This window comes from Ammospiza nelsoni, chromosome 3, assembly GCF_027579445.1.
Source record: "Ammospiza nelsoni isolate bAmmNel1 chromosome 3, bAmmNel1.pri, whole genome shotgun sequence".
Taxonomy (NCBI): Eukaryota; Metazoa; Chordata; class Aves; order Passeriformes; family Passerellidae; genus Ammospiza; species Ammospiza nelsoni.
Genome location: NC_080635.1, coordinates 71,828,893 through 71,856,797, shown reverse-complemented (window position 1 = coordinate 71,856,797; position 27,905 = coordinate 71,828,893). Strand labels below are relative to the sequence as shown.

At 41.2% G+C, this 27,905-nt stretch overlaps 1 protein-coding gene across 2 annotated transcripts in view; it reads right to left on the bottom strand.

Moving 5' to 3' along the window:
• Positions 1 to 20,416, bottom strand: part of ITSN2 (intersectin 2) — an 80,140-nt gene extending 59,724 nt beyond the window's left edge. The window contains exons 1-2 of one of the 2 annotated variants that reach the window (XM_059469230.1): positions 20,356 to 20,416; positions 7,598 to 7,661 (exon numbers count right to left, since the gene is read on the bottom strand). In XM_059469230.1, coding sequence (XP_059325213.1) covers positions 7,598 to 7,628 — 31 coding nt within the window. In that variant the 5' untranslated portion in view covers positions 7,629 to 7,661; positions 20,356 to 20,416. Of the gene's footprint in view, positions 1 to 7,597; positions 7,864 to 20,355 lie in introns of those variants that run through there. The other variant, XM_059469231.1, reaches the window with a different exon arrangement.
• Positions 20,417 to 27,905: the final 7,489 nt, after the last annotated feature.

Genomic DNA, 27,905 nt, shown 5'->3' with positions numbered 1-27,905 from the left:
TTCATATAACCATTGGTATCAGTTTATATAGTATCATTTATATATATATATATATATATATATATATATATATCAGTTTATATCATAGTCCCTAATCCTACCTTGCCAGCAGGCTCACAGGGACATTTATGGGCTAGAATTTGGAACAGAATTCTTCCCTGAGTTTTACAGTTGTTACAGTTTCTCAGTTGCCAGAAACCACTGATTTAGCAAACTTCTTGAGCCAAAAAAAAGCCCCAAAGGGAAAGGGGAAAAAAAAGGCAGCAACCATTTAATAGCCATGGCACAGATCTTTCGTCCTCAAGTTTTGATTCCGTGTTTCCAAAAGATCTTAAAGACAGTGAGTCCTAAAAGTGAGTTGTAAGTTGTTCACTGTGTTAAACAAACTACCAAACCAACAAACAAACCCATTTTCTTCTGCTAGCCTTAAACTCAATAATTTCCCTACATATCATGTTGCTTTGCAGCTATGAAAAAATACAGTGAATATTCCTTCCCTTGTTAGCATTTTCTATACTGTTATGGCATTACAGGTTTTTAGCTGTCTCTAAAAAACTACCTAAACTATCCTTAGCTGTCTCTAAGCTAAACTAAGCAACTCTCATCCCTTTAGTCTCACTTAGCACAGGAGCCACAATCTCTCTGTGGCCACCTTTTTCACAGGTATCCTTACTTTGGATTTAATTCCTTTTGTGTAACAGATTCTGGCAGCTACAGAGTGGATCATTTCCAGAAAAGGGAGCTTGGTGAATGTTATCTTCAGGCCAGGTTAAAAAGGACTGTCTGTGTATTTCTTAATCCAATCTGAGAACAGAGTACATTAGAAATAAGAGGAGAGACTCTGCTGGCCTTCCAACCCACATCATCTCCATCACAAACAGTTTATACACTAACTCACACCTGTAAATTTTATTTCCCCAAGCCTGAGGATTTCCTGTGAGACACAGAGCTATAGAAGCACTATTATTTGTTTCACAACAAATTTCACTTGTAGCTGGTAAGAAAAAATAAGTGCACCCTTTTCAGTACAGTTATACAAGTATCAACACACACTGTAGCAGGTGCAGAGCTTCACAGCAGTGAAACCAGGACTTCTCAGGAAAGATCTGTTTCCTACAGAAACAACTGTGCTGCACAGATCATGGTTCAATGCTAAATTATGGTTATGACAAGAAAGGCAGGGGAAAATGTCAGTGCATAATTTAAAATATACCACCTCTTACTTCTATTTACATAGATATGTAAATAACTTTTATGCAAATTACTTCAGTAAGAAGAGGTAAAAGAGCAGCAAAAGTTCTTGATATTCATTTAACCTTACCTGTTCTTGAGACTTGCATACAGAGAACTTCACATCCACCTAAAGCACAGATGTTTTTAGCTTATTAAAGCATCTTCTCTGAAGATAGCCAGTATGAATGCTAGTCCCGTGGCCACTGACATTCTTTCAGCTTTCCAGGGTTCCACCCCTTGCAGCTCACTCAGTGATGATTTAAAGCTACTGTCCCATTGTCAGAAAAACAACAGGTGTCCCAAAGAACTGCTGCAGTACACTGGAAAGCCTGAACACACAAGATTCTTAATTAAAGTAATAGGCATTATATAAATATATCTGACAGACCACAATGCCTGAAAAATGTGTTTGTTCTTGCCATTATAATTAGTGGGCTAAACCTGAACTCATTCTGCCAATACTGATTAGTATTGTCTGTGGCTTGCTCAAAGTGATGATCACAGATGATTTGGAATTTAGTAGATGTTAAGATGGTGCCACTTCACACAATGCTCATCAACCCTAAATTGCAACAATCACATGAAGTGGCTTATCAGAGTAATGTATTTCATAAACTTGGGAGTTAAACCTTCAAGGAAATGAACATTTTAACAGTCAAAGCACTTTGAAACTTGGTCATGTATTAGATTTATGTTATCTCAGCCAAGCCTTCAGCCTTCTGCTCCATTTTGGGAAAGTATTCGTAGATTTTCTTGTGTTTTTTTTTTTTGAGGGTTTTACGTGCTTTGAAGAAAAAACATCAGGAAGTCTCTCTGACATCCAAACTGAATAACGCAGCTTACATTATAGTATTAGTATTCCAGACAAAAACCATCCTGGGTTTCCCACTCAGAGAAAACTTACCTTATAAAAGCTAACACATGATACTAACAAAATGAAATCTTAGCAAGACAAAACTATAGGCCTAAAGTAAGCTAACAGCACAAGATCTAACACTAATCTTCATTATTATCGAATTCTTCATTACATTTTAGGAGCACTGGCTTGGAAGGGACTTCCAAGGTCACCATGTGCAGACTGCTGCTTATCCAAGAAACTCTAATACATTAATTGCTTCCTAAAATGCAAGTTCTGCCTTAAGGCATTCAGATTTCCTCCTTGACCACGGTCCAGAATGTCACTGCTGACAGAACCATTCCCATTTCCAGACCAACTGCATCAACAGTTGCTTCATCTCCATTTGCCCCTGTGCTAACACTGTACTTAAAGACAAGTTCATTTCCCTCCTTAAAGTTGTTCTTCCTTGTAAGAAGAAATAAAGAGCAAATTTATTTACTGAGTAGGAAATGCAATAAAATTAAAATTTAAACCCAAAACAAAACAGTAAGCTTTTATCTGTGCAGGTTAACAAAGGCAATCCCTTTATTCTTTCTCAGCACTTTAATTAATTACACTGAAGCCCAGCTCTGTATCTATTTCACTCCCTGGGTTCTTTTGCCCGCCCTCTTAAGCAGATAACCCAAATTCTGCCCTCTAGCCCACATGTCTCACCAGGGCCTGAAGCAATAGCACACAGCGCTCCTTATTTCATCCACCACATTTTAGGATGCATTTCCTTTCCCTCAAATCACATAATTACTACGTGATCCTCTAACACATCCGGTTGCCTTCCTCGTTAGTCACAGCCAGCACACAGCAGAAATCCTTCCAGCCCATAATGGTATGGCTAAAAAGCTATTTGAAGTCAGCACAGCAGAAATGTGATGAAATTTAACCAATGACATGCAGCCCATACTGTGTAATTCTGCCTAGAAAATTACTCCAGTTTGTCATTTTCCAATTTAACCAGCATATGTTTTCTTTTTACTGATGATATTGCCATAAATAACCATTAAGACTGGCATCATGAAAAAATCCAAGACGAATAACATGACTACAACAGTCTGCTCTAAAACTTGCATTTTCTTTCCCTTTTAGCCATTTATTTCTCTAATGAAATCCAAGCATGGGATCTGTTACATGTTTTCTACAAAACCCAGGCATTGAAGAAGGCACAAAGTGCAACATTCCCCTGTCAAAAGCTATTTCCATTTACTCTATTTAACATATGCCTACATGTCTATTTTTTCCCCTCTAAAATTTCCTCTTACATCCTCCATGTGAATCATATTATGCTCACAATTAAATATATATAAGACACCTTGTATTGTGAAACCCTACAGCACTATTTCTGACTTACAAGATGAAAGAAAACACATAATATGGCAGACACACTGGAAATCCAATTTTTTGCAGGGTGTGACAGTGGAAGATAAACACCCCTCTGACTTGAGCATATGAATTTTGCTCCATATCAACTGACACCACTGCCCTCACCAAGAGGAAGTTTTAATTCATAAATACAGAGAAAATATTTGCTTTTGTCTCACAATTTCTTTCCCTTTCCTACTTTTAGATGGGAGAACAAGTTCTGATACTTGTTTTGCAAGGTCTAATTCAGCTTTGTGTCTTTATCTACACTTGTTGACATTCAAGTCTACAGTTTCCATATCTACAGTGCACACAAGGTGAAGAGTCAGGTTGCACTCAAGCAGCTTTTAATTGAACTCTGATGACCAGTGTTGATCCTAATTCAAAAACATTCAGACTGCAAAGCTTGAGACTGACTTTTCTAAAGAGAAGGTGCAACAGAACCTGTTGGCGAGTGTTTTGCCCTTGGCACCTCACAGAACCCCTTCATGTCTGCTTTAGTCTCCAACACACCTAAGTGTGAAGACACAAAATTCTATTCACAGCAGCACAAAATCCAGTTTTACTTATAAAGGTTTGGAAGCATGTGAATTGAGTTACAACTATTACTTTCTACACCTCAGTTTATCAGAGATTTTCCTGCTGGAGCACAGAAAATTTATATTGAAAGGAAACAGGTGGTAGAAGGGAAGAGAAATGGCAAATAAAAACATAAACAAAAAAAAACACAGGCCAAAAATTCCAATGGTACTTAAGTAAACAATGTGAAAGATACTGATCAGCAAATACTGCTTTCCTTGTTCCAGGTGGTCCCTTAAGATCAAATCTCCCCAAAACCAAGATCCATCAGCATGGATATCAAACCCTGAACAAATCTGTCTGTCCTACAAAAGAAGGAAGGAGAGTTGGAAAAGAAACATCTTGCAACTCCTCTCCAGCTGGAAAGAACACACCCCACTGCAGCGAAGGTTACTTCTTGCACTGACAAAGGCAGCAATCACTGAGACAAATTAGATGGAAGTACATTTTAACCTGTTAAAGCTTTTATCCTTTTAAGTGTCTTTTGCAGTTAGTATACTAACTCTTTCTTTAGAAACACAATTGCTGAAGTAGTTATTTCGTGTAACAAAATGCCATTCCCAAAGGCTTTTGCAAGACTCAGGATGAATTCCTAAGCAAGCTCTGTTCAGATGGAGAACAGTTTGTAAGAAGAATCATCTACCACAAACTGGGTTTGTATTATCATTTTCACAGGAATAATGACCAATATTCAAGCAGTTACAGGATAGAACTAAACTCTCAGTAGGGTATCCTCAATCTTGTTTGCTGACTGGGGAGAAGGAAATGCCTGGAGTGGCTCTTTGATAGAACTGGACTCCACATAGATAAATGTCTCTTATCCATCTGGTGTTGTATAAGAAACATGTTGCTCAGCCTTGCCTGTTCATATAAAATGTCACCATAACCTTTACATTTTGCACGGGATATAAATTTGTAAAAATCAGCAGGTCTGTGCTGAGTTCCAGAAAAATCAACACCCACTCTTTAGTCCTGCTTTCCTCTTTGAATTTCAGCTTGTTAGTAAGGCACCCACAAAGGTCACCTTGGACAGCAATGGAGAGTCAAAGGGAGCTCCTTTCTGGGCACTGTGTCCTTTCATGACTTTAAAGAGAGGTTTATCAACAGCAGGTGCCCCCAGAGCACACAACATTTACACGTGGCCAGCTCCCAGCACAGCACAGTGGCCACCAGGCACATGCCAGGCTCAGGACCCTGCTTGGCCAAGGTACATTCTGAAAGTGCCTCAATGAAGCTGAGTCTCTCCACAGGAGCTACACACAGCTCAGTTCCCCTTCCTACTCAAGATCCTGTACAGAGCTGCTTTCTCTGCTTAGGCTGGTAAATAAAGTGCCATAGCATCTCCCACTTGTATTTGTTTGAGGCTGAATATCATGCTTTGAACCCTGCAGCTCCAGGCTGTCACATAATCACACACTTGCACACACATCTGCTCCATGCCATCCCCTCACTTTTTTGTAACAGTGAACACCAAAAATAACCCAGAAACAGAAACTACGTCATGCATTACACTGCTCATGAACTAAAAGCTAAGTATATTGTATCTTGGTAAGAATAAGAGGTTTTTTCTCACAGAAGGAACCCACTATTTCCCCCAACAGCACACAAAAGGGAAGGGTCAATGCAGGGCTAGCACAAAGGTGAGGCAGGCAGACAGGCAGTGCTCCCAGGCTGCAGCAGTGCCTAATGGCTTGGTTGCCTCACACAAGGTTGCATCACCTCATTCTTCATCTCATGCTTCAAGTCACTACCAAGGTCTAACAACACAATTAGAGGTTTCCTGCAATGAGTGGCAAATGCAGGTGAGCTACTTTGAATGCAACCACTACAGCAGTGCTTGTAAGTGGTAAGCAGCAGGGAAGAGGAACAAAGATTAGAGAACAACTTCAACAGCTCAGTATTTACCTAGAAATCACATTAAAACTTGTTTAAAACACCTGACTTGTTTGAAATTTCACCAGTTCTGATAAGAAATATGACTGCAACACCACACAAAGTTGACACAGTCATCCAAACTACTCTGTGAGGAGCAACAGTTTAACTATTGCCTGGTGTCTCTTCCCCATGCTCTCCCTCTTATTGTGCCTTCCAACACAGTAAAATTCTGAGAGGGAAAAGGCAGCATCCCCTGACACCACTCCTTTTGAGAGGGGCAGACAGTTCTGCCCAAGGGATTTCAGATCAAGGATATTCTCCCAAACTAAGGCTTTTGAGAGCAGTGCATGTGGTCAGCACTGACAGCATGCTTGTCCAACAGAATGGAATAAAGGCATAAAAAGCCAAAACTAAGAGACATCAAATAACTTATGCATACACCACAGAGACAGCCAAGAACATAAAGCTGTATCTTCTCCAAAGAGAGCCCCTGACTGTTTATTTTAAATTAAGAAGCAAAAACCACATGGTAAAAATAAAAAAAAACAACTTCCATTATGTCCAATTAAATGAAAAAATAATTTGGTCTATAGAATTTCCCCTAGTATTTACTGACTCCTTTAACTTGGCTTTTATTGTAAAGTGAAACAAAGTCTGGAAAAAACTGCAGCTGATTGTATAAAAACAAAGTGTTGATTACACAGATTTTATTTTTTTTATGAAAAGCCTTACGCTTATATGAAACAGGTTTGTAGGTTTACTAAGAGGTTTAATTTGAAATCTGAATGTTGTTCTGGGAAAAAAAAACAAACAAACAAAAAAAAAACCAAACAAAAAAAAAAAAAACCAAAAACCCTTTCCCAATTTATCTCAGTGACAATTTTCTAAATTAAAGATTTCCCAGTCCTGCAGTAACCTTCATAGACAAATGAGATAAATACTCATTCCTGTACCTATGTTTATTTTTATGAAGAAAAATATTCTTTATCAGGAGTATTTGAAGTACAAAACATTGTTCCTATACTTGCATTTTCATTTTGGCCAGCTCTGTAAATAACAACATGCAAATGTCAAATTTCTTTGCAGGTCTTTGCAAATCGTGCCTTCACAAATAGGCCTCCTCTAAAAGTAAAGGCTCCATCCCATACACATACAGAGGAACAATTTTAAGGTTCCAACTCTCATATGTCTTTGAAAGGAAATCACCAAGAAACAAATTTAAAAGTTTCTGTAGTGCAAAGAGCACAGTCAAGAGGAAAATTCTTTTTTGCCTTTTTTCTTTTGAGAAGGGCTGATTGTTTTCATCAATGTCACAAACTGCTTAACACATTCAAATATTTTGTTTAAAATAAACAGCGTAATGGACCATAATGGAACACACTTTGTGCTGAATTACGTAACAGAAAAGGTATGCAAGTTTAATCAACTATTACTTAGCATATTCCCTGCCTGAAGTCAGGCAGGCTCCACTACAGCTCGCACATTCCTCAGCGCTGGAAATGCCCCGGGATTGCTATCGCAGCCCAAATGACACTGCAGCGATGCTGTCCCCTCCCAGCCCACGGACAGCGATCGGATCTGCAGCCAAGCACCAAAACCCGCAAAGAAACAGCAAACCCCAAACCTCGAGCCCTGGCTGAGCACCCCGGAGCCACTCACCATTCACGGCTGCGGGAAACTGAGCCATCATGGTCCCGACTGCGCGCCGCTAGCCCTCAGCCATCTGCAACATGAAAACATCGCGCATTAATAATGCAGCAAGGGCAGCGCCCGGCCCCGCTTCCGACAGCGAACAATGCCCGGCCGGGGCTGCTGCTCAACCGGCGGCATCACACCGGGGAGGGCCGGCGGGATCCTTTTCTGGCCTTTTTTTTTTTTTTTTTTTTTTTTAATAGGGTATGCAGTGCAGTCCTGAGCCTCGTGGCAGCTCTTAAAGGAAAACGGTACCAAGTGTTGGGAGCGATGAGCACAAACAGCTCCCGGCTGGCCGGGACACACGGCCGAGCCCCAGCACGTCCCTGCCAGCGCTCCCTCCACGGTAAATATTGTGCGTTCCATTAAACAAAAGTTCAGCGCTCAGCTCGGTAAGCGAAAGCTGCTGCTGAGCCAAGTGGAAAACCAATTGTTATTCAAATTCATCCACTCCAACACTCCACGCACTATTAACAAAGAAAACACTCTTACATGATGTATTCTGAAGAAAGGGCTTGTCCCAATAAAAATCTGTCATCAGCCGGTTTTGCAGAAGCAACACAATGAAGTTATTCCTTCTCCTGAGCTACTGCATAAACACTCAAAAGCAGTATTTAAATGGGCTCGGAACAGAATTTACTTTCATAATGAATATCAGAGTACTAAGATTTTCCTTTTCTAGTACACATTCTTTCAAGTGTACCATATAAAGAATTCTTTAGAACTGCAAAATAGCCACTAATAATTATCTGAGGAAAAAGCATGAACAATTCACTGCTTTACAAATATAGAACTAAGACAATGAAGTGAGCTTGTGCTTTGGATGAGATAATTTTACTTAAATACTGAAATTTATACATCATTATCATTGTGCTCTCTGTGGAGAAACTACTGTACAGGATGAAGCTAGAAAAATGAAATATTTATTTTAATTAAAAGAAACATGAATCACATCTTGCCCATCCCCTTTTCAGACACCAAACGTCTTACCCACACACATACACAAAAAACCCCCTCACCTCAATACAGGCACATATTTTAATAATAAGTACAGAAATATCTATCCCCCATACTGCCTTCCTGCAGAGAAACTCCTGTGCATCTCAGCACAAAAAAGCCAGAAAGCACTCCAGTTCCACCTGAGGACAGCATTTTTTGTACCTATTGCACATTTCTTCAATAAAATTAAAAATGTCTGGGATCAGTTGTTAACAATTCTTTCTCTATATATAGTTCACATCATCATTACACATACACACATTTGTGGCTACACACACACACATGTATATATGTGTATTTAAAGAAAGTAAAGGGAGTGGTTGGTGAGTCCAAATGATCCCTCACAACAACACAAGGTATCAACCACAGAAAGATTAAAAAAGGAAGCATGGAACTGTTCCAAGACATGGACCTACCAAGCAGCCTATCAAGAGACACTTGAGATCTATAAAGAGCCTTCCTGAAAAGGGCTGCCAATGTTGTTAAACATTTCTACAGCACATTTCTCTGCAAAAGCTGTTCTGTCAAGGAGGTCTAAAACAGAACCTGAAACCATGACATGAAGCAGGATGCTGGAGAACACCCCCAGAATCAGCAGACTTCTACCTGCATGTGACTTGTTCCATATTTAATCTTACTGGTTAAGGGCTACATATTTGATCTTTGCTCCAACTCATTTTACTCTCTTAATTTCAGCCATCTTTTAGGTTTTGGGGTTTTTTTTAAAGGAGTAATCACAAAAACATAGACGATCCCAAGTTGAAGGGACACAAGAGGATCATTGAGTCCAACTTCAGACTCCACACAAGATACCCTAAAAGTGAACCTGCCTAGGTAAAGGGCACTGACCAATACTCCATGAACACCAGCTGGGGCCACGACCCCATCCCAGGGGAGCTCCCTGGCATGTTGGCCCCCTCTGTGGAGAACTTTTCCTCTATCCAATTTCAATGTGCTCTGATATGGCTTTAAGCCATTCCCTCGTGCCCTGCTACCAGGAGAGACCAGCACTTCCCTTGCTGCTCCCGTCATGAGGAAGGGATAGTCAGCAATGGGGTCCCCCCTCAGTCTCTTCTCCAAACTGAACAAACCTCACATCCTCAGCTGTTCCTCAAAAGTCTTGCCCTCTAGTCCTTTCACCATCCTCGTTTCTCTCCTTTGGACATATTCTGGTATTTTTATATGATTCTTACACTGTGGGGCCAAAAACTGGACACAGTACTTGAGGGGAGGCCTCCCAACACAAGTCAGATAATTATCAGACGATACAAGTCTTGACAGTAAACTGATTAACTCTTAAAGCCCCAGATCTTAAGATATACTTTAAAAATACTTCATATAACTCACAGTTATACAGTAGCATTTTGCATTGGTTTTGCTGAAATGGCTTGTGTAGACAGCTTTCAAAATCCTCCACTGCTGAGCACATGAGTGGGAGAAGTAACCCAGACAGCTTCATGCACACCAAATGGGGAAACCCCTTCTCCTCATTTTAATGTCCCTAGAGTCATAACTATACCACATTTTAAAATCAATCTCAACTGAAAACTTTTGAGGACTCGGATGTCACTTTTGCTTGGTGAAGGTCATTCCTATTTATGAAGGCCCTGCATCTATGGAGGACACGTGTTGCTGGTTCATTTTCATCAGCAAAAACAATGAGCATCCCTGCCCAAATTATCAACATGGGATTTTTCAGTGTGCCTGAAAATTCCCCAAGCCTGGGCTGAACCAGCCTGGTAAATCTGTGCTGGGCATTGCCATGTAGATGAACCAACATCCAAGGTCCAAAACCAGGGAAGTGCCCAATGGGTCTGTACTGAGAGTACATTACAGCACTGTGATGTGATTAAATCATGATTTAGCTCTGTTGCCTCACTATTATGTCTATATGTAGACCTTGTGGTATTTCAAATAAACACTAAACTTGAAGAGAATCAAACCCTCCAACAGTAACCCCTAAAGAGAGAAAACTATAATCTTACAGAAGCAACCAAAAATCATAAATGGGACTTTTGCAGGGGGTTTTGTATCTCACCAACATTGGGAACACAGTCTTATGACATCATTCAGACACCAGGACTACACCAAGCACAGATACTTCTACAGTGACAGATTGTACCAAGAAGTGAAAAAAGGAAGAATACAAGTATTGCTGCAGTATAATTTCCCCTCAATTTTTTTTAAAGAAGGAGGAAACAACCCAGTAAACTTGAAATCTATGCACATTTTTCAAAAGTCTGGGAGAACAATCCTTCTCAATGAATGGAGCTTGCCCTCAACAAGTATTCTGCCTTCTGTATTTCTCCAGCACATCCCAAAGGCTTGGAGATCATGCACATATCAAAGCTAAAAGCAGCTTATTTTCACAAATTGTAAATAAAGTTGCTGCAGTCACCATCTATAAAGATTACAAAAGTGTAAAAGCACCTTAAGCCTTTTTACACAATGTCATACAGAAACATTCACTGAAGAAAGAAAATAAGAATCAAGAAAATATTATAACCAGTGTCCCAAACAGATGATATGGATAAAATTATGGACATTGCCACCAGAGCATTTCACAGAAAGTTGTTTCTGCAAAATGCTCTAGAAGATGTGCTTGGTGAACTCAGTCATTAGTTGTAAGAAACCATGGCAGACAGTACAAAATCCATGGTGTAACAACAGGATCAAACATCCTTACAAACACTGCAGATAACATTAAGCCCTGCTGCCATTTAGGGTGAAAACAGGAAAACTTGGATCTCACATTTAAACAGCAGAACAGCAAGTTCTTGTAAACAAGCCATCTGACTAGCCCAAATCTTTAAAGCACTAATTGTTTTCACAAACTGGCCTGCCAGACTGCAATTTCTGTTCCCTCTCTCAGTGTTCATTATAGTTGATACAAGTGGAGAAAAGAAATGAGGAGATTGCAAGAAGCAGGGGGCATGTCAGGACCATGCTGAAAGCATCAGAAAACATTAGAGCTGGGCAGACTGCAGGAGAAAGGAAAAAAAGCTTTTTGTTCTCCCTATCATAGGCATATTGCCATTTTATGAAGGGCAGCCTTACCACAATCTTTGTTAATATTTATACTTGAATCAATTTTTTTTTCAAAACATTTCTCAGAAGAACCACAGCCACATAGCTTTAGTACGAATGAAGGTCTGGTGCACCAGGCTCTGTCTGGAAGAAAGCAAACCCCATGGAAGCAGCATGTGTGGTCACATTATTGCTCTTTTCCTTCTCTCTGTGGCAGGAGGATGATGTATTGCAGAATTTTGCTGCAAGAGCCAATTAGCAAGGACAGAGACTGCAGCACTAACTACCTGATTTACTCTTTGCAACACCTGTAGACCTGGACAACACAAAGACAACTCATTATATTTGCAAAGCAGTGACACTGCAATAGCCCATGTAGTTGTTTGCTGCTTTTTTCGGAGTACTCTCTTAAAAATAGAAGAATAAGAGAGAATAAGAAGCATTAGTAAGGCATTATGAAACAGCACAGACTGTAACTTCTCTTACTTCTCTTTGTCTTTTTGTTCAAGACATACTGATATGAGAGTTTACTGATTAAAAAAAAAGAAAAAGAAAAACATCTCAACACTGTGGCAGGCCAAGCATTTATCTCCTTTATACAGTACAGTTATACACAGACACATGGCCTTTTCAAAATGCACTGTGGCCAGCTTACAAAGTCCACCCACTCTGATAACAGATGAATGACATCAGTGACAGAACGGAGGAGTTGACTGTGGGCAGCACATTGCTGGCTCTTCCTGCTCCCCCTGCTACTGTAGATAACAGTACTGAGAGCCTCAGTTAATATTTTGATATTAAAAAAAAAAAAAAAAGTGCTAAACATTTTATTTCTTAACCCTAGGGTATGAAGTCCCTTCCTTCTTCATTGTGAAACAGAAACTTCCTACCCAACAGAGAGCGTGTCCAGAGGGGGCAACAAGGCTGGTGAGGGGCTGGGAACACAAACCCTGTGAGGAACGACTGAGGGAGCTGGGGGTGCTCAGCCTGGGGAAAAGGAGACTCAGGGGTGACCTTATCACTCTACAACCACCTGAAAGGTGGCTGTAGTCAGGTGGGGTTGGTCTCCTTCTCCAGGCAGCAATTGGCAGAACCAGAGGACAAAGTCTCAAGCTGTGCCAAGGGAAATACAAGTTGGATATTAGGGAAAAGTTTTTTATGGAAAGAGTGATAAAGTTCTGGAATGGCCTGCCCAGGGAGTTGGTGGAGTCACTATCCCTGGATGTGTTTAAAAAAAGACTGGATGTGGCATTTGGTGCCACAGCTTAATTGAGGTGTTAGGGCTGGGTTGGACTCAATGACCTTGAAGGTCGCTTCCAACCCAGTGATTCTGTGATCCAGACAGAACACAAAAAGTATTTTTCTGACAAATACCTTTCTACCCACCTTGCTTGACTAATATGCTTTCTGAACTTACTGACCATCCAAAACACAAGGATCTTTCTTTCTGTTCAAAAACCAGAATTGTGTGGCCACTATTGCTGGGCTTACTCTGTTTCTCACACAGCTGCTCAGCTGTGAAAGCACCCATTCAAAGTGCCAAGACACAGTTCAGCTCTCTCCTCTCTTTCTGGAGATTAAAACTGATCTTTCTTTCCTCCTTTCTAGGAGAAGATTTCTCCCATTTTATTTTTAATTCTCTACACTAAGGCAGAGACCTGCAGGTCCCTCTCTGTGTCCCTCCAGCTTCAAACCTTCTTTGCAAGGAAGAAATTGTTCTGAGGGAGAGAATGAGAATACCACTTCAGGAAGCTCACTATTTAATTCCCTGGCCCTTCTCCCAGGAGACACAAACTTCCTCAGGAAAAGATGGAAATTGAACCCAGCTCTGTCACGCCCTGGGAGAATATATTCACTCACCTGATCCCAGACAGACATCACCACCTCTGCTTGCTTTGCCTAGAAAGGAAATGAAAAAAAAAAAAAACCAAAAAACCAAGAAGTAGAGGGTATACTATTTATAAAATTTTTTTTAAAGGCTCTGAGCTTCTACCTTGAAGAAGCAACTCTAGGCTGCATACTGTAACCTTTCCAGAGAGCTGAGTGAGATATGCTTGCTCCTCAAGGGGTGGTAACTTAAAATACTCTTGTGTTTTTTTGGGTTTTTAATGCTTCCTACTTTCCAATTCACATGACTCCACACTCCATATGCCTTTTTTTAAAATTCTGTTTTAAAACACATCAATTCTCACATGTAATAATTTGCAAGCTTTGTGCAAGCACCCTTAAATGCTGTTTGGTGAGGTCCACACACCTTAAAACTTGCAGTTCTCCACTTTCACACTGTAACTCCTAATTTATGTCAATGTGGACTTGGGCAAGACAAAAGTATTTGAGGAGTTGTCTTCTTTACATTGTTTTCTTACTTCAACCATGACTGGAAACATGAGAGCATATTACTTTTAAGCTTATTCATTTAAAATCTTGCCACCTTAGAGGAAAATTTTAAGCCCACTCCTGTCCTTCCATCAGAAGCACAAGCAAAATTCTAACAGAGAAAAAAAAACTAACAGAAGAATTCATAATGTTATTTTCTTCTTATTATAGAAGAGATGCTGCTTAACTTGCTGCTCAGCTTTCAGACACAGATAACAGTGCAAAACAAACAGAACATCTAATGGGCTGCTATAGCAAAGCATGAAACCAAAGATACGTGAGCACTCCTGTGCTCAGCAGAGAACAATCTGACTATCTAATGAAAGTAAAACATTCGGTGAGACAGGATTTACAGTTTAGGTATCTGCTTTCAAGCTGGACAGGTGCACAAAACCACCAGGTTTAACTTCTCAAAACTGAATGAGATGACAAGCAGAGAGGAAAAAGGCCACAAGAAGCCTTCAAAGCACAGAAATGGTGTTTATCTCTGATGTATCAAAACCCAGGGAAACCTTGTGGGAGAAGAAGCAAAGATTAGCATATGCCAGTAAAACCAGGAAAAAATAACTAGGTAGGAGTATTTTAGTTGGATCATGGATGGGTAAAAACGCATTCCCTAAAGTGACACAGAAAAGTGTGGGTGTCATGGAGATCCCCCCAGCACAGGGGCTCTGGGACCAGCACAGTGAGACCCAGCACACAGGCAGTGTGGCACAGCACCTCCCACCTGCCCCAGCTGAAGACTCCTGCCTCTGAGCCCACTCCCATCCACAAGTCACATCCACGCTCATATTATCAAGATCAGTTCTTCAAATCACCCAGCTGAAATGTGGTCTCTTAAACCTTTAGCACAGAGCTCTAGAGCATACAGTAATAATGTTCTGACCACCAAATTGAATTTCATGAACTTAGGGAATCAATTATCACCCATGTTAAACAAACATCTGAATATCATGTAAAATCCTGAGGGGCAAATGTATCCCAGTTAGAAAGACACAGGTCCTACCTAAAGTCGTAAAAGTGTAGTGAAAAAAGCTAAAAAGTTTTAGCTTTTGACTAGTAAAATTGTTGACCTTTGAAAGATAAGACCCAAGTATTATTTAAATGTGCCCTGATTTTTTGATGCATTTATTAGTATAGCCATAATAGGTAATTTTTTTCCACATTCCAATTGTAATATTTTTAGAAACAAAGAAAAGTTAACTCCCATTTCCTGTTCTTCCCTTACTTCATGTGTATGCTGTTGAATCACTGACTGCAGATGCCACAGCATTTCACAAGCTCCACTTGCATCAGCCTTGAACATTTTCACTAGTAAACCCAGCTCAGAATTATTATCTGCTACTTCTGAAGCAGCAACATCCCATATCAAAGTATCTCAAGTCAAGCTGGCTGCTCTCAGAATCGCTGTTCCAAGGAAGCTGTGACTTTTCTGGATCAACCACACCTTTTCAACTATCTGTACTGCCAAAATGTTTAAAAATAGTTCTCAGATACTTGCCCTCTATTAGGTAACTCCAATGCTTTGTGCTGCTACTGTCATCATGTTACATCATTTGAATTTCACGTGTTGTTCTGAAAATAAGAGTTACACAACACTGCGCTCACCTATATATTAATGTTCAATCCATTGTTTTAACTCTAGGATCCAAGTAACCAACATGGGCAGGCTCTGTTCCTATACTGAGTTCTAAATACTCTCAATTTGAAGAAAAATGACATTTCACCAGCTCCATTTTTACTATATAATTTTTATGTGACCTAATCCTCACCTTTACAACATTTGGTGCTGATGGCACAACTATACCAGAAAAATGAGTTACTACATCTTGTGAGTTGCCATCTTGCAAAGGGCAATAAAACAATGTATACATAGAAGTAAGAAGAACAAAGAATTCCTCATGAAATAGTCTCCTGTTTGTTTCTAAAGACTTATCCTTGAATAAAATAAAAAAAAAAAACAACCAAAAAAACACCCCCAAAACCACCATCCTGATAGACAAGTGAATTAATGAAAGCAGCAGCATTACAGTAACCAAGCAACCAGGATGCCTGAATTCTTAGCTTGCCTTTCTCAGAGATTAGACATGAGTAAACTACTCTGATGAACCCCGTCACCAACATGAACCAAGCTTAACAGAAGAGTGTCCTTTGCAATGATCTTCACTGAATATAATATTCATGAAAAGCAGGCAACCAGACAGAGAAGGCACAACCAAATTTAGTACCCTCAAGGGAGAGAAAGACTGCAGTATGTTTGAGGGCCTATATTAGACACCAGAGGATCCACATGGCTGAAGGCTGCTCTAAATATACTGACCACAAGAAAAAATTCAACACAGGCTCACATCTGATCAAACTCAGACAGCTAATGCCACAGAAAACAAGGTTTCACTGCTCACTGCTGGCTTAAAATTTTGGCTTACATTGGTCTGTCACTGGAAGGAACTTGAACTTACACATAGACATAAATCTCCAAGTTTATACTGATCAGGAGTCAGACACAGAATACCAAAGGGAATTCAGCTACCTGTAATATTTGCAACTAAGCATTTGAAAATTTCAGGATCACTTAGAACAGCTGCTTAGCCCTTCCAGAAATCCAACCAGGCACTCTAACAGGAGTGTTTCCTTCAAAATAGTCTGATGTGTCATCTATCACCAACCAGGGCACATAGGAAAAATGCAATTTTAAAAGGTGAAGTTAAAGAGTGATAGTATGTTTTTAAAGGTAAGAGGAATACAGTAACTACCCTATTCCACCCCATATCTAGGCTCAACCTCTGAACCTCAAAGTATACTTTGTGTTGTTTTCCTGACAAGTGATAGTGCTTGAAATAGGTCAGTCCCTCATAAAATGAAGAGGACTCTACAACTCTTTGTTATCTTTATAACCACCAATCATCACTTAAGACAAAAAAAGCCTAAGAAGGGTCACTGACTTTCCCAATCATTCAGCCACATAAAACAAACCTTCTAATCCAAGCAACACCCCAAACTCTGTCAGCCAACTGCTGCTCTCATGATTTTCACAGAACAACTACACCAAGGTTCATCCCAAAACTTAAAAACATGGCAGGATCCATCATCTAATATCCTTTAGCAAAAGATTTAACATCGCACTGGACTGAAAGCAGCTTTTGAAAGTCAAAATAATTTTAAAACATGTAAATAAAGCATTTGCATACATGTGCATATGGCACAAATCATAGCCCCAGTGCTGCCAGGAACACTGGCTAATGTCACTGTAAGACTAAACTCTGTTATTTTGGGGGGGTCTTGGTGACTGGTCAAGGATCCTGGTGACTGGAAAAAGGCAAACTGAAGGCAGCTAAGTCTCACTTCAGTCCCTAGAAAGATTATGGAGCAAATCACCTTAGGACCCACCTACAGATGCTTGAAGAAGAAAAAAGTGAAGGGAAATGGCATGTGGCTATTGAGGACCAACCACACCTGACACATCTCATCTTTGAGATGATTGGCCCTGTGAACAAGGGCACAGCAGCTTGTTTTGACACCACAAAGGCTTTGAACAAGATCTCCCACAGTGTTCTTACAGCCAAACTGGTGGAATATAGTTTGAAAAAGCTGACTGTAAAGTGGGTGGAAAACCTGCCTGACCAGCAGACTGCAAGGGCTGTGCTCAGTAGTCCCAAATCCATCTGGCTGGAACCCGTGATGCTCCCCAGGAGCTGCCACCATGGCCAGTATTGTTTAATACCTTCCCTGGCAGCCTGGGCAAGGGGATGGGATGCACCTTGAGCCAGGGTAGGTACCAAACTGGAGAGGGCTGTCCAGTGAGTTTTTGGGATCTCCACCCTCAGAGATAATCCCAATACAACCAGACATGGCTCTGAGTGACCTGACCTGACCATGCTTTTCATAGGGTTGGACCAGATGATCTCCAGAAGTCCCTTCAAAACAATATTGTTCTGTAACTACATTTGAGGTAAATAAAAACAAATTGAAGCAGTTAAAAGCTTTTTTAAAACTGAGATAGTGGAGGTATTTCCTTTCAAGTGAAAATAGGCTAGAAATTAACATTACAAATAAAGACATCCAATTTTTGAACCAGTTTGTAAAAAGGTAAAGAGAACAGCTCTGGCTTTAAAGAAAAATCTCATTAAACTATTTTTTTCACATATTTTGCATGCTAATCAAATTAAATCTTTTGAGGCAATAGTAGATAACCTGTTAGTTAAAAGTCTGCAAGTAAATTATCTCTCAGACCAGAGACATCTGTCTCAATTTGTGACAGGAACTAATCTGGACTACATTGCCTTTCAGGAACTAAACCCACAGTACTTTCCTGACAGATGCCTATTCTCAAAGGCTGTGAAGGTTTCTGATAACACCCCAAGCAAAGCATGCACATCACCTTTCCCTTTCCAAATGCTGCCTCATTTTCCTCACCAGCTATTGAAGAAATACTATCACCTACAGACTTAGCTTAATTTTTCATAGCTTGCTACTTTCCTATGCCATGAAATTAATTCACTTTTCAACATTACAGACTACAACAGAAATACCTGTTAAAAAACTTTACTGTAAGTACTGCTGTGGTACAAATCACTCTAATACCTGAGTCTCAATAAATAAATAAAGCCTTCTCAAAAACACAGTTCAAAATCATCCACGCTCACTTTTGCCCTGATCTATCTCATTCTGTCTATGGTTAAAAGAATGGTTAAAAAAATAAGTATCCATAAAGCTTTGGTGCTTTGACCAGCACCTAATGGGGTAGATAACCCCATTATTTTTATGATTAGCACAAACAGACCATAGGTACCCCATTTTGCTATTGTTACTGCTATAGGAACATCATCCTCTTGGTTTCTATTACACTGACAGCTACAACTCAGCCAGGGATTCATCCTGTACCCCAGATCTTGTACAGATGGAGGAGAAAAAAAGTAAATGCAATTCCCTCAGGATAGTAATTAAAAGGATAAGCATATTCACTTGATCTAATTTAGGCATCTGAGTTAGGAGGCTAATCTTAACAAAAAATTCTGTTCAACAGAGAGCACAGAGCAGCCTAAATCCATGTCTGCAGGCATCACACAGTTCTCTTCACATCACAGGGAGCCCAGAGTCTGAGTTAAGGTTTCTCTGAGTACTCAGAGGTATGGTGGTGTGAATGCCCCTCCCAGATGAGTCAGACTGAAAAAATACACACAAACAAAACAGGGGAGGTAGAGTGGAAACAAGGTAACAAAAATGAACCAGATTTGGGAGCAGAACGAAGCCCAGTTAGCTGCTTATCCAACTAGTTCCTAGCGCTTGTTACTTCTACATGTCACCGTCGCATCAGCGGATATAGATATTTGTTACAAGCCAATTTCAGATGAATTATTAGAAGTTCTTGAGAGCAGGCAACAGTTTATGCAGCACCGATGTTACCCACACACAGCACATTCTTCACACACACCCCGAGCCTTCCTGTGCACACTCCGGCCACCACAGGCCAGCACCAACAGCTCAGAAAACATCATTTTCCCAAAGGAGCAACGCACAACAGAGGGCAGCCTGGACACAAGGGCAAAGAAGCTTGAGACTTCTCATTCCCGTGTTTTAGATGGGGAATTTCCGACTGGTGTTTAAGAGAACCGCTGCAAGAATAACTTCAGAGAACGCAGGCACTATCTTAAAGCACGATCTACTTTCGAGTTCTGCGATGTGACAGATGTCAAAGCCCCAGCTGGCCCGAAAACCATTTACTGTATTCAAAATGGTACCTTAATGTTTAGGAAACCGAATCACGTACCTCAGCCTCATTTTATTCTCTGAATTACGACACGCCGCGGTGAGAAGTCGAGACCGAGAAAAGCCAGTTTATTAACAGACAGAGCAGTTTACAAACTTTAACTGCAGAAACCAGCTGGGTTTCTCCAAACCCCGCGTTTTCACAGCTAACCAGATGGAACAAAATCACCACCACAAGGAGCGGGGCTCTACAACCGCGTCCGAGTCACCTCACCTCGGCAGGGGCTCCCCCGGGCGCTCCGGGAGCTCTCTGGGCACGGGCACCGCGATCGCTCCGCTCGCAGCGCGCTGAGGGAGCGCGGGCGAGCAGCGGCGGCGCCGGCAGTGGGAGCCGCCGCCGCCAAAGCCCCAGACACCACCCCCACCCAAAAAAAAAAAGAGGAGAGGAAAAAAAAAATTTAAAAAAAGAAAGAAAAAAGCCTGCCTAAAAAGAAATAAAGAAAAAAAAAAAGAAAAAAAAGAGCCCAGACACAGCTAAAGAATAAAAGACAAGTAAAGCGGCTCAAGGCAGTGGAGCCCGTAACGCCCGCGGCCCGCGCCCCCCGGCCCGCCGGTACCTGTTGCGCTGCCCCGAGCGGCGGCTCCGCCGGGCCGCGGCCCCTGCGCCTCCCGCGGCGCTCGGCCCCACAACATGGCGGCGGGGGCGGGGGAGGAAGCGGGGGCGGGCGCTGCCCGAGGCCGGGCTCCGCCGCTGCCGGGACGGGGCTCTCGGAGCCCCATGGAGGGGTCGCTGTGTCCGGCAGTGCAGCCCCTGGGTCTGGGCCATGCTCGCCAAACAGTGCCGCGATCCGGGGATGTCGCACCGAGCTTGTCGGTGCCTTTGCTATGCGGTAACAGCTACTGTTTAAAGAGAAGACAGAGGATTTACCCCGTCCTTGCTCATCTCTGTCTCACTCGATTCTACCCGCTCCCTCCTCATCTGCTCCATAGGTTACCTTTGCTTTAGCTTTCCGGCTGTATCCCAGCCCTATCTCTACTAGAAGCTGAAAAGCCGTGGTCTCTGTTCTGCCCGGGCAAAGCTCCCAGATTAAGCTAATTCTTCCCCCTGGGAGCAGGTAAGAGCACCCTTGGTGCTTTTCCATGGGAATGAAGCGTGTCCCGCTGGGACCCCACAGCGGCGCGGAGGGGGCTGCTCCAGCAGCTGAATTGGGCTCACGCCAGGCACTGCTCGGGGACTGAAACACGTAGGGTTTCAGGGGTTTATCTTTCCAAAAATTAAAGAACCCTGTAGGAAGGCAGCACGTCGAAAATGTCATGATTTTTAACCACCAAACGTTTTCCTTCTTCAGTGAGGGGATCTTGCCGTGCACAGACTATTACAGCGCCTTTCTGCCGTGCTTTTGCTGGGTAGATAATTACCTATCACCTTCGTACAGCCCAGATTTTTCCACTGACTCATTCTTCTGGGTTCCTAATGAGCCTTTCCAGATGGTTACACCTTTTATCATTCACGGTGATTCCAGAAGAGTCACGTTCCTGCGCCATGCAATGGCTGTGGCCACATCCTAGCACTTAGCACGGGCAGGATTTGTGCTTGCACACCTGATGTCTGCATTTGCTGCTGCAGCTGCCACATTGCACATCAGGCATTTACCCCTTGTGACCTCCTCAGCCCTCATCTGATTCACTGCTTTTGAAGATACAGCATTCTCCTCTCTCACACCCGGCCCAAAAACATGCTTTGTATTTTTACCCTGTGAACAGACAGCAACCTCGGCTTTGATGCACAGATATTTGCTGTGTAGGTGGATTAAAACATGTGTTATTCAAGGGGCCCAGGTGGCCCTGGGCTGTTTTGAAGTCAACTGCAGATTTCATAAGCAGTGCTTCAAACAATTATTTGGGATAACAAAGCAGCCCTGGGTCAAGAACAGGCTTCTCTGAAGGCCAATTAAAAAGTCTCTCATCTGACACTTTTCACTTGAATTACTTTAAAACACCTCTTAATGCACAGCCTTTAATCTGTTTAGTACACATTATAGCGATACAGTTGTAAATGTGACTTTGTTGTGTTGGCAACACCTCCAGCCTGCTCTGGACTGCAGACAAGGGCTTGCACCAGGCATAACAGAAACACTATTGTAGAGAGGATTAAGATAACAATAAACCAGATAAACACGTTTCTTCTCGTAAGACAAAATCGATCATGTTACTGATTACAGTGGTTAAGGATTGGGAAGAGCAATGTAAAAATCTGTGAAGGAAAGTCTCTAAGAACAGGTTAGGCAGATGTTGGAGGAGTTTGATAAATACAGTTGATTGTGCCTTGAACATTGGACTAGTGACTTTTCAAAGAACCTCACGGTTCCTTTCTTCTGTAACTGATGTTACTGACACATCCCACACAAAAATGAACTTGGGCCACGTCTGTGCTTAACCACTGGCTTAGAGGTCACAAAGTACATAAAGCAGGAATTGTATAAAGGATGTTGGGATATTTGATTCTGTAAATATGACAGATGGGGAATGACCCATCTGCTTTATTAAATGTGAGATCCCTATAGGAAAGCAGCAATGTACGTCGGTTGGAGTAACTACACACCTCCTTTGAGACAAAACTGAAGCCAGGAAAATCACAGAATGGTAGCATAGTTTGAGTTGGAAAGGACCTTTAAGGGTTACCCAGTCCAAACCCCCTGTAATAAGCAGGGATATGTTCAACTAGATCAGGTTGCTCTGAGCCTGGTCCAACCTGGTCTTGAATATTTGCAGAGATGGAGCACCAACAACCTCCCTGACAGTGTTTAACCCCCTTCATTGTAAAAAAATTTCCTTCCTTATATCTAATCTAAATCGACCCTCTTTCAGTTTAAAACCATTACCCCCTCTCCCACCGAAACAGGCCCACTGAAAATTCCTCTGCCCATCTCTCAGGCCCCTTTAAGCACAGAAAGGCCACAATAAGGTTTCCCTGGAGCCTTTTCTTCTTTGGGCTGAACAATCCCAACTCTCTCAGCCTTGCTTCTTACCAGAGGTGCTCCAGCCCTCTGAGCATCTTCATGGCCCAAACTGGACCCACTCTAACAGGACCACGTCTTTCTTGTGCTTAAAGCCCCAGAGCTGGACACCCAGTGGGGTCTTAGAATCACCTCTTTTGACCTGTTGCCTGGGGAGGGAGGAGTTGTAGGGAATTAAAAATTCAGCTGACTCCCTAGCAAGATAACCTGGTATAAAAAAGTAGCACATCAAGGGTTTATGTGTTCTGATTCTACACAAATTCAATGCATCTGCATTATTACAATGAACTGGAGCTGATCAGAGATACTAGAAAAACAGATATCTGTAAGATTAGTTAATTATCAGGAAGAGGAGGAAGACTCACAACCTGTAGTGTAGACACATTTGAATGCAGCAGCCCCTCCACTCTTCCTTGGAAATAGAGTATGTAGACATACAGTGTTTAGTGTCAGCTATGAAAAAATGCATCCTTGAAGTAAAGCTGAACTCTTACTCAACCTAAGAGTCTTACAGAGATGTTTTATTAGTAATGACCAAGGCACAAACTAGTATTACATCTTTAAAATGGAGAATGAAATTTGTTTCCACTCAGAGTTTGACTACTGCAAAGCATGTTCAAAAGAAAAACACTGCTTTTATGAAGGTGGAGTTTCTACAGGCACTGTTGCAGATACTGCCTTTGGGCATCTCCAGGTTTGGAAAAAGTGCTTTTTACAAGCTTCAACATGTGGTTTTGGGGGCTGGTGTCAAATACCAGATGAAATAAAAGTCCCTTCTGCTGACAGTACCCTTCTAGCAAGGAGTAGACAGTAGCAAAGAAACTTTAAACTGCAGGAATAACTTAGTTTGTTCCAAAAATTCATTAAAGTAAGAGAAATTGTTTAATAATAACTGATAATAGAAAAGGGAGCTGAAAGGAGGAGAAACCAAAGGCATGATAAGATAGAGGCTTGTTCCAGACATAGGGGCAGGCTTGCAGCACAACAGCTACTCAGAGGAGACCAATTAAGATGAAAAGTGTGGGAGGAGCAGAAAAGAAGTAAGGTTTACTCTAAGCAATGTTTCATCCTCTAGGATTGTTATGGTACCATTTTTTATCCTGGGTTTCTAGTGGGAGGTGTCCCTGCCCATGGCAGGGAGATTGGAGCTAGATGACCTTTAAGGTCAAACTCAACCCATCCTATGGTTCTGTGATCTTGTCATGTCTGTGTCAAAACCAACACACAACAGCAAAACCTAACAAGATATAATGAAGAACTATAAGGAGATATAATGGAGAAACTATTCCTATTACTAGCAACTCAACTTTCACATTAAGGCTTTACTTTTTGACCATTATCTGTACTCTGTCTCAGTTTTCTGTTACAAGCAGTTTTCCTATCTTTAGAGTAATAAGGAAAGATCTCCACTGACAGCAAAAAAATCATTAATAAAATTGCTTAGCCTGAACTGAGTGGCAAAAGGTAACATGACTTCTTCTCTGCTCTTAGTTTGCTCCATAATATTGCTTATTTTCTTTGCTCTGCTGCAGGAAGAGAAGCGAATGCTTTATTCTCCCTGTCCAAGCCCTCTGACCAGGCAGTGTCAAAGCTTGATGACAGACATTTTCCTGTAAATGTATGTTTAAAATACATAAAGTTAAACCAGGACCAAATGTACACCAGAAATCAGTAATTTCAAGAATAAGTTATGCTTTGTGCACTGGTCAGAGACCAAGGGACGTAAAGTGACAACTATTTCTGAGTGGTCAAAAAGCAGTAATTGCTCAATAGCAACCTGCACACATTCCTCCTGTAGTGACCTGTTTAATTTTGCTTCCTAGTGAGTGGCATTTCCTCATCTGGAGAGTCCAGCTTGTTGTCCCAGCTATAAAGAACTACTTAGGAACAGCCACACCTACCTGATGAGTGACAGCTCTGACCCCTTTATTAGATTCAACTCTCTTATTCATGCTACATTTTCTTTTCCACCTCCTCTTTTTGCTCTCCAGCAAACAGATAAGCAGTGAGCCCTCACTCAGTGCTGCTGGAGGTTCCATATTTACAGCAGTGCCAATTGCTTTCCTTCTTCTGAGTAAGTGCTAGATACTGTCTTTTAACCCACACCTTTGTTTAAAAATGGAGGCAAAAAAACAGAACAGGATAAACAGAAGGACAGGTTAATATTTGCTTTCCACGCCTAACAGAACAAGAACAAGACAGCATTTCTGATATAGATTCTGAGTAACAATTTATCAAAAAGGTGTAGAAGGCACAAAGCACACACTGCATCAAAAATAGAACTTCTAGAGGTGTTGGTTTGGTTTCTGAACTAGAAGCCCACACAGGTTTTAAAATAACAAATGGCTACTGTATTCATTTTGCAGGATTTTCTATTACTTCATAGCTGTATGAAATAAAATATTCATGTCCCAACTTTGTTCCCTGCCAAGCACTGATATTATTTAGTAGGGGATGGGGAGCTGAACTGTATTTGTTCAGTGTGGCAAAGGCTTCTTTGCCTACCGCACTGAAATTATTTTGAGATTTACAGAACATGTATGTAACCATAGAGAAAGCAGCTTTCCAGACAGGCCAGACCATGTTGTGGAGGGAGGCAGTGCTGACTCATGCAGACTGAATTATTGCAAATAAAACTTTGCCAACTGCTGAGCAGACACAAGGGTTTTATTTGCTATCCCTAGCTGCAGTGCAGGCGGGCAGAAACGCTCAAGCACACAGGAATTTCACAAGTGCCAAGTGCTGACAATAGCAGAGTGATGGGGTTAAGCAAGGTTATTTGCTGCAATTTTACAATCCTGATGCCACAATTAGTAAATAACACCTCGGTAAGACAGAGTTGCATGTTCATTTCAGACACATTTGTTTCTCTGTGCTCAGGTTTTGATGCAAGCCAAGAAGCCACTCTGATCCCAATAGGCTGGGATCCCTACTGCATTTGCTACAAATGTGAGTTTCTTTTCCCCAAATATTTCACTTTTAGGTGCTAAAAACCTGTTATTTCATACATACAGTTGGGTTCTGAGGACCAGTACTACTTTTGAGTAGTGTACCTCTTGTGTACTGAATGTTGTGAGTTTGTCTGGAATTACACATTGCTTTTAAGGGACAAATAACATAAATATTGTGGAAAATTTGAAATAAATCTCAGATTTCAAAATGTTTTGTGAGTTGCTGTGAAAAGGAATTTTTTTCAGATTCACAGATTTCTGGAAAGGCGCAGGCATGCTATGAAACAAGTACATATTATGATAAAGATATGCAAAGGAGTGTAAAACAGTAAAGTGAGTTTATGATTTATAACATAATTAATAAAAACAGGGTTTCATTGAAAGGGCAAAGAGATCACTGTGGTTTTAACCTGGCTTATGGAAGTCTACGCAAAAGCTCTGTGTTGACAGGACACAGAAATTTCCCCTGGCTGTAGCTCTTGCTTGCCTGGTGTAAAGCTGAGAGCTTGAGGTGCTGCTGCCCCCATCTGCCTGACATCCTGCTGGACTTTTCCATGAAAAACGGGAGCAAAGGCAAATTCTTCCACCAGCTGCAAGTAATAAGGTTGTGCGGTACCTCGAATCAGTGGCAAACTTGTTGCATTCAGGGGGTCAGATCTAATTTTGTAGTCTTTCCCCAAAACAGAGTTGACCTCTTAGGTTTAGGGGTTTTTTTGCAGTTGAAAGTTGTTTTGACCAGAGGTAAGTCTGTCAGAGCAAGTAACTTTGTAACTTACATTGACATTAAAGTTTAACAGAGTTCAAGCCAGAGCTGAAATCAATGGAGTGTGAAAAGAGATCATACTGTCAGCCATTAATGCTTCACTTGAATTTTCATGCAAGGTTTGTCTTGCTTTTATCCTGCTTCTTGCTTCGGAAAGGATAATCTATAACAATTTGCTGATCTACTTCACTGATCTACTCCAAGTCTTTCTGAAAATTCATTTCCCAGAGGAATTTTGGCTGCAGAGTCACTAAAATACTTAAGAACAAATTATTCTAATATTTGTGACCAATAAATCCTAAGCTATCTGTTAAGTTTAACCTTCATGGCTAAATAGTTTAAGGCAAAATTATCCTTCTGTTCTGTGTCAGCAGTGCCAGGAAAAGGGCTTTTACTGCCTAACAAGATAAATCCATCAGCACCTGGCATTGGCAGTCCTTCCAAGAAATACTGTGCTGTGTGGCTGAGGCTGAATTTGCTTTTCTTCTTCTGAACTGGGATCATAATGGATTGGATGCCATTGCCTAGATCAGTATCTGGGCACTTAGTGAGCAAATTAACTGGAGGGACAACGGCAAGCATGGCAGTTTCAACCTGCTGGAAAGACAAAGAGTACAAGGGTTGTGTCCCCTGTTTCTGCCATGCTGAGGTCCTGGCCCATTTTGTCTTACAAGGAGCCAGCTCAGTCCTGCCTGAGTAGTGCTCACTAGACTGACAGGATTTAAAATCAGATTAAAAAGAAACACTTAAATACAGAGACACAGCCAGGCAAGAAGGTCTGACATTATTATAAGGATGTTAAAGGCTCCTGGTAAAACTCCCTGCTTTCCTTGGCATGATGAAGCCTTCATCAGTCCTGGAGGGGTAAATGAGAAACAGGAAACTTATGGGCTTTATTCCAGGTAAATGTACATCTGCAAACTTTGCTTTGCCCAGGTTGCAAGGGAGCAACTCAAGATACGTGGTCATCTCCAGACCATTCTTGACTTCACTTTTCACTCAGAGAAACTACCCATGGAAATCCATATCAATTCCACAGCAATAAGGCAGTTTTGAATCAGAGCCTGCAATAAGTCAATTTAAACACAAATTCATGGACAGGTTTAATTTCAGCATTTACATAAGTACTTTATTTTTCCACCAGATCCCCACCCTTTTTCAGTGCAGAAAATGAATAATGCTGCAAAGTGAATTGTGTTTCCTGAATTCTTAAAGTTTTTATAATCTTCCTTATTCACTAAGTAGCCTTGGGTTTTATTTAATAATCATTCAGAAGCAGCACTGAATAAAAATATATTTTAGTTTATTTTCTCTTGGGTTTTTATGTTATTCTTACTGTAACTGGTACTTCACAAATGCAGCTTTTTCTTCACAAGATTCCTGAGGCAAGTTAATATTAGTATCCTCATATTACAGCTGAAGAAAAGAAAGGTGGA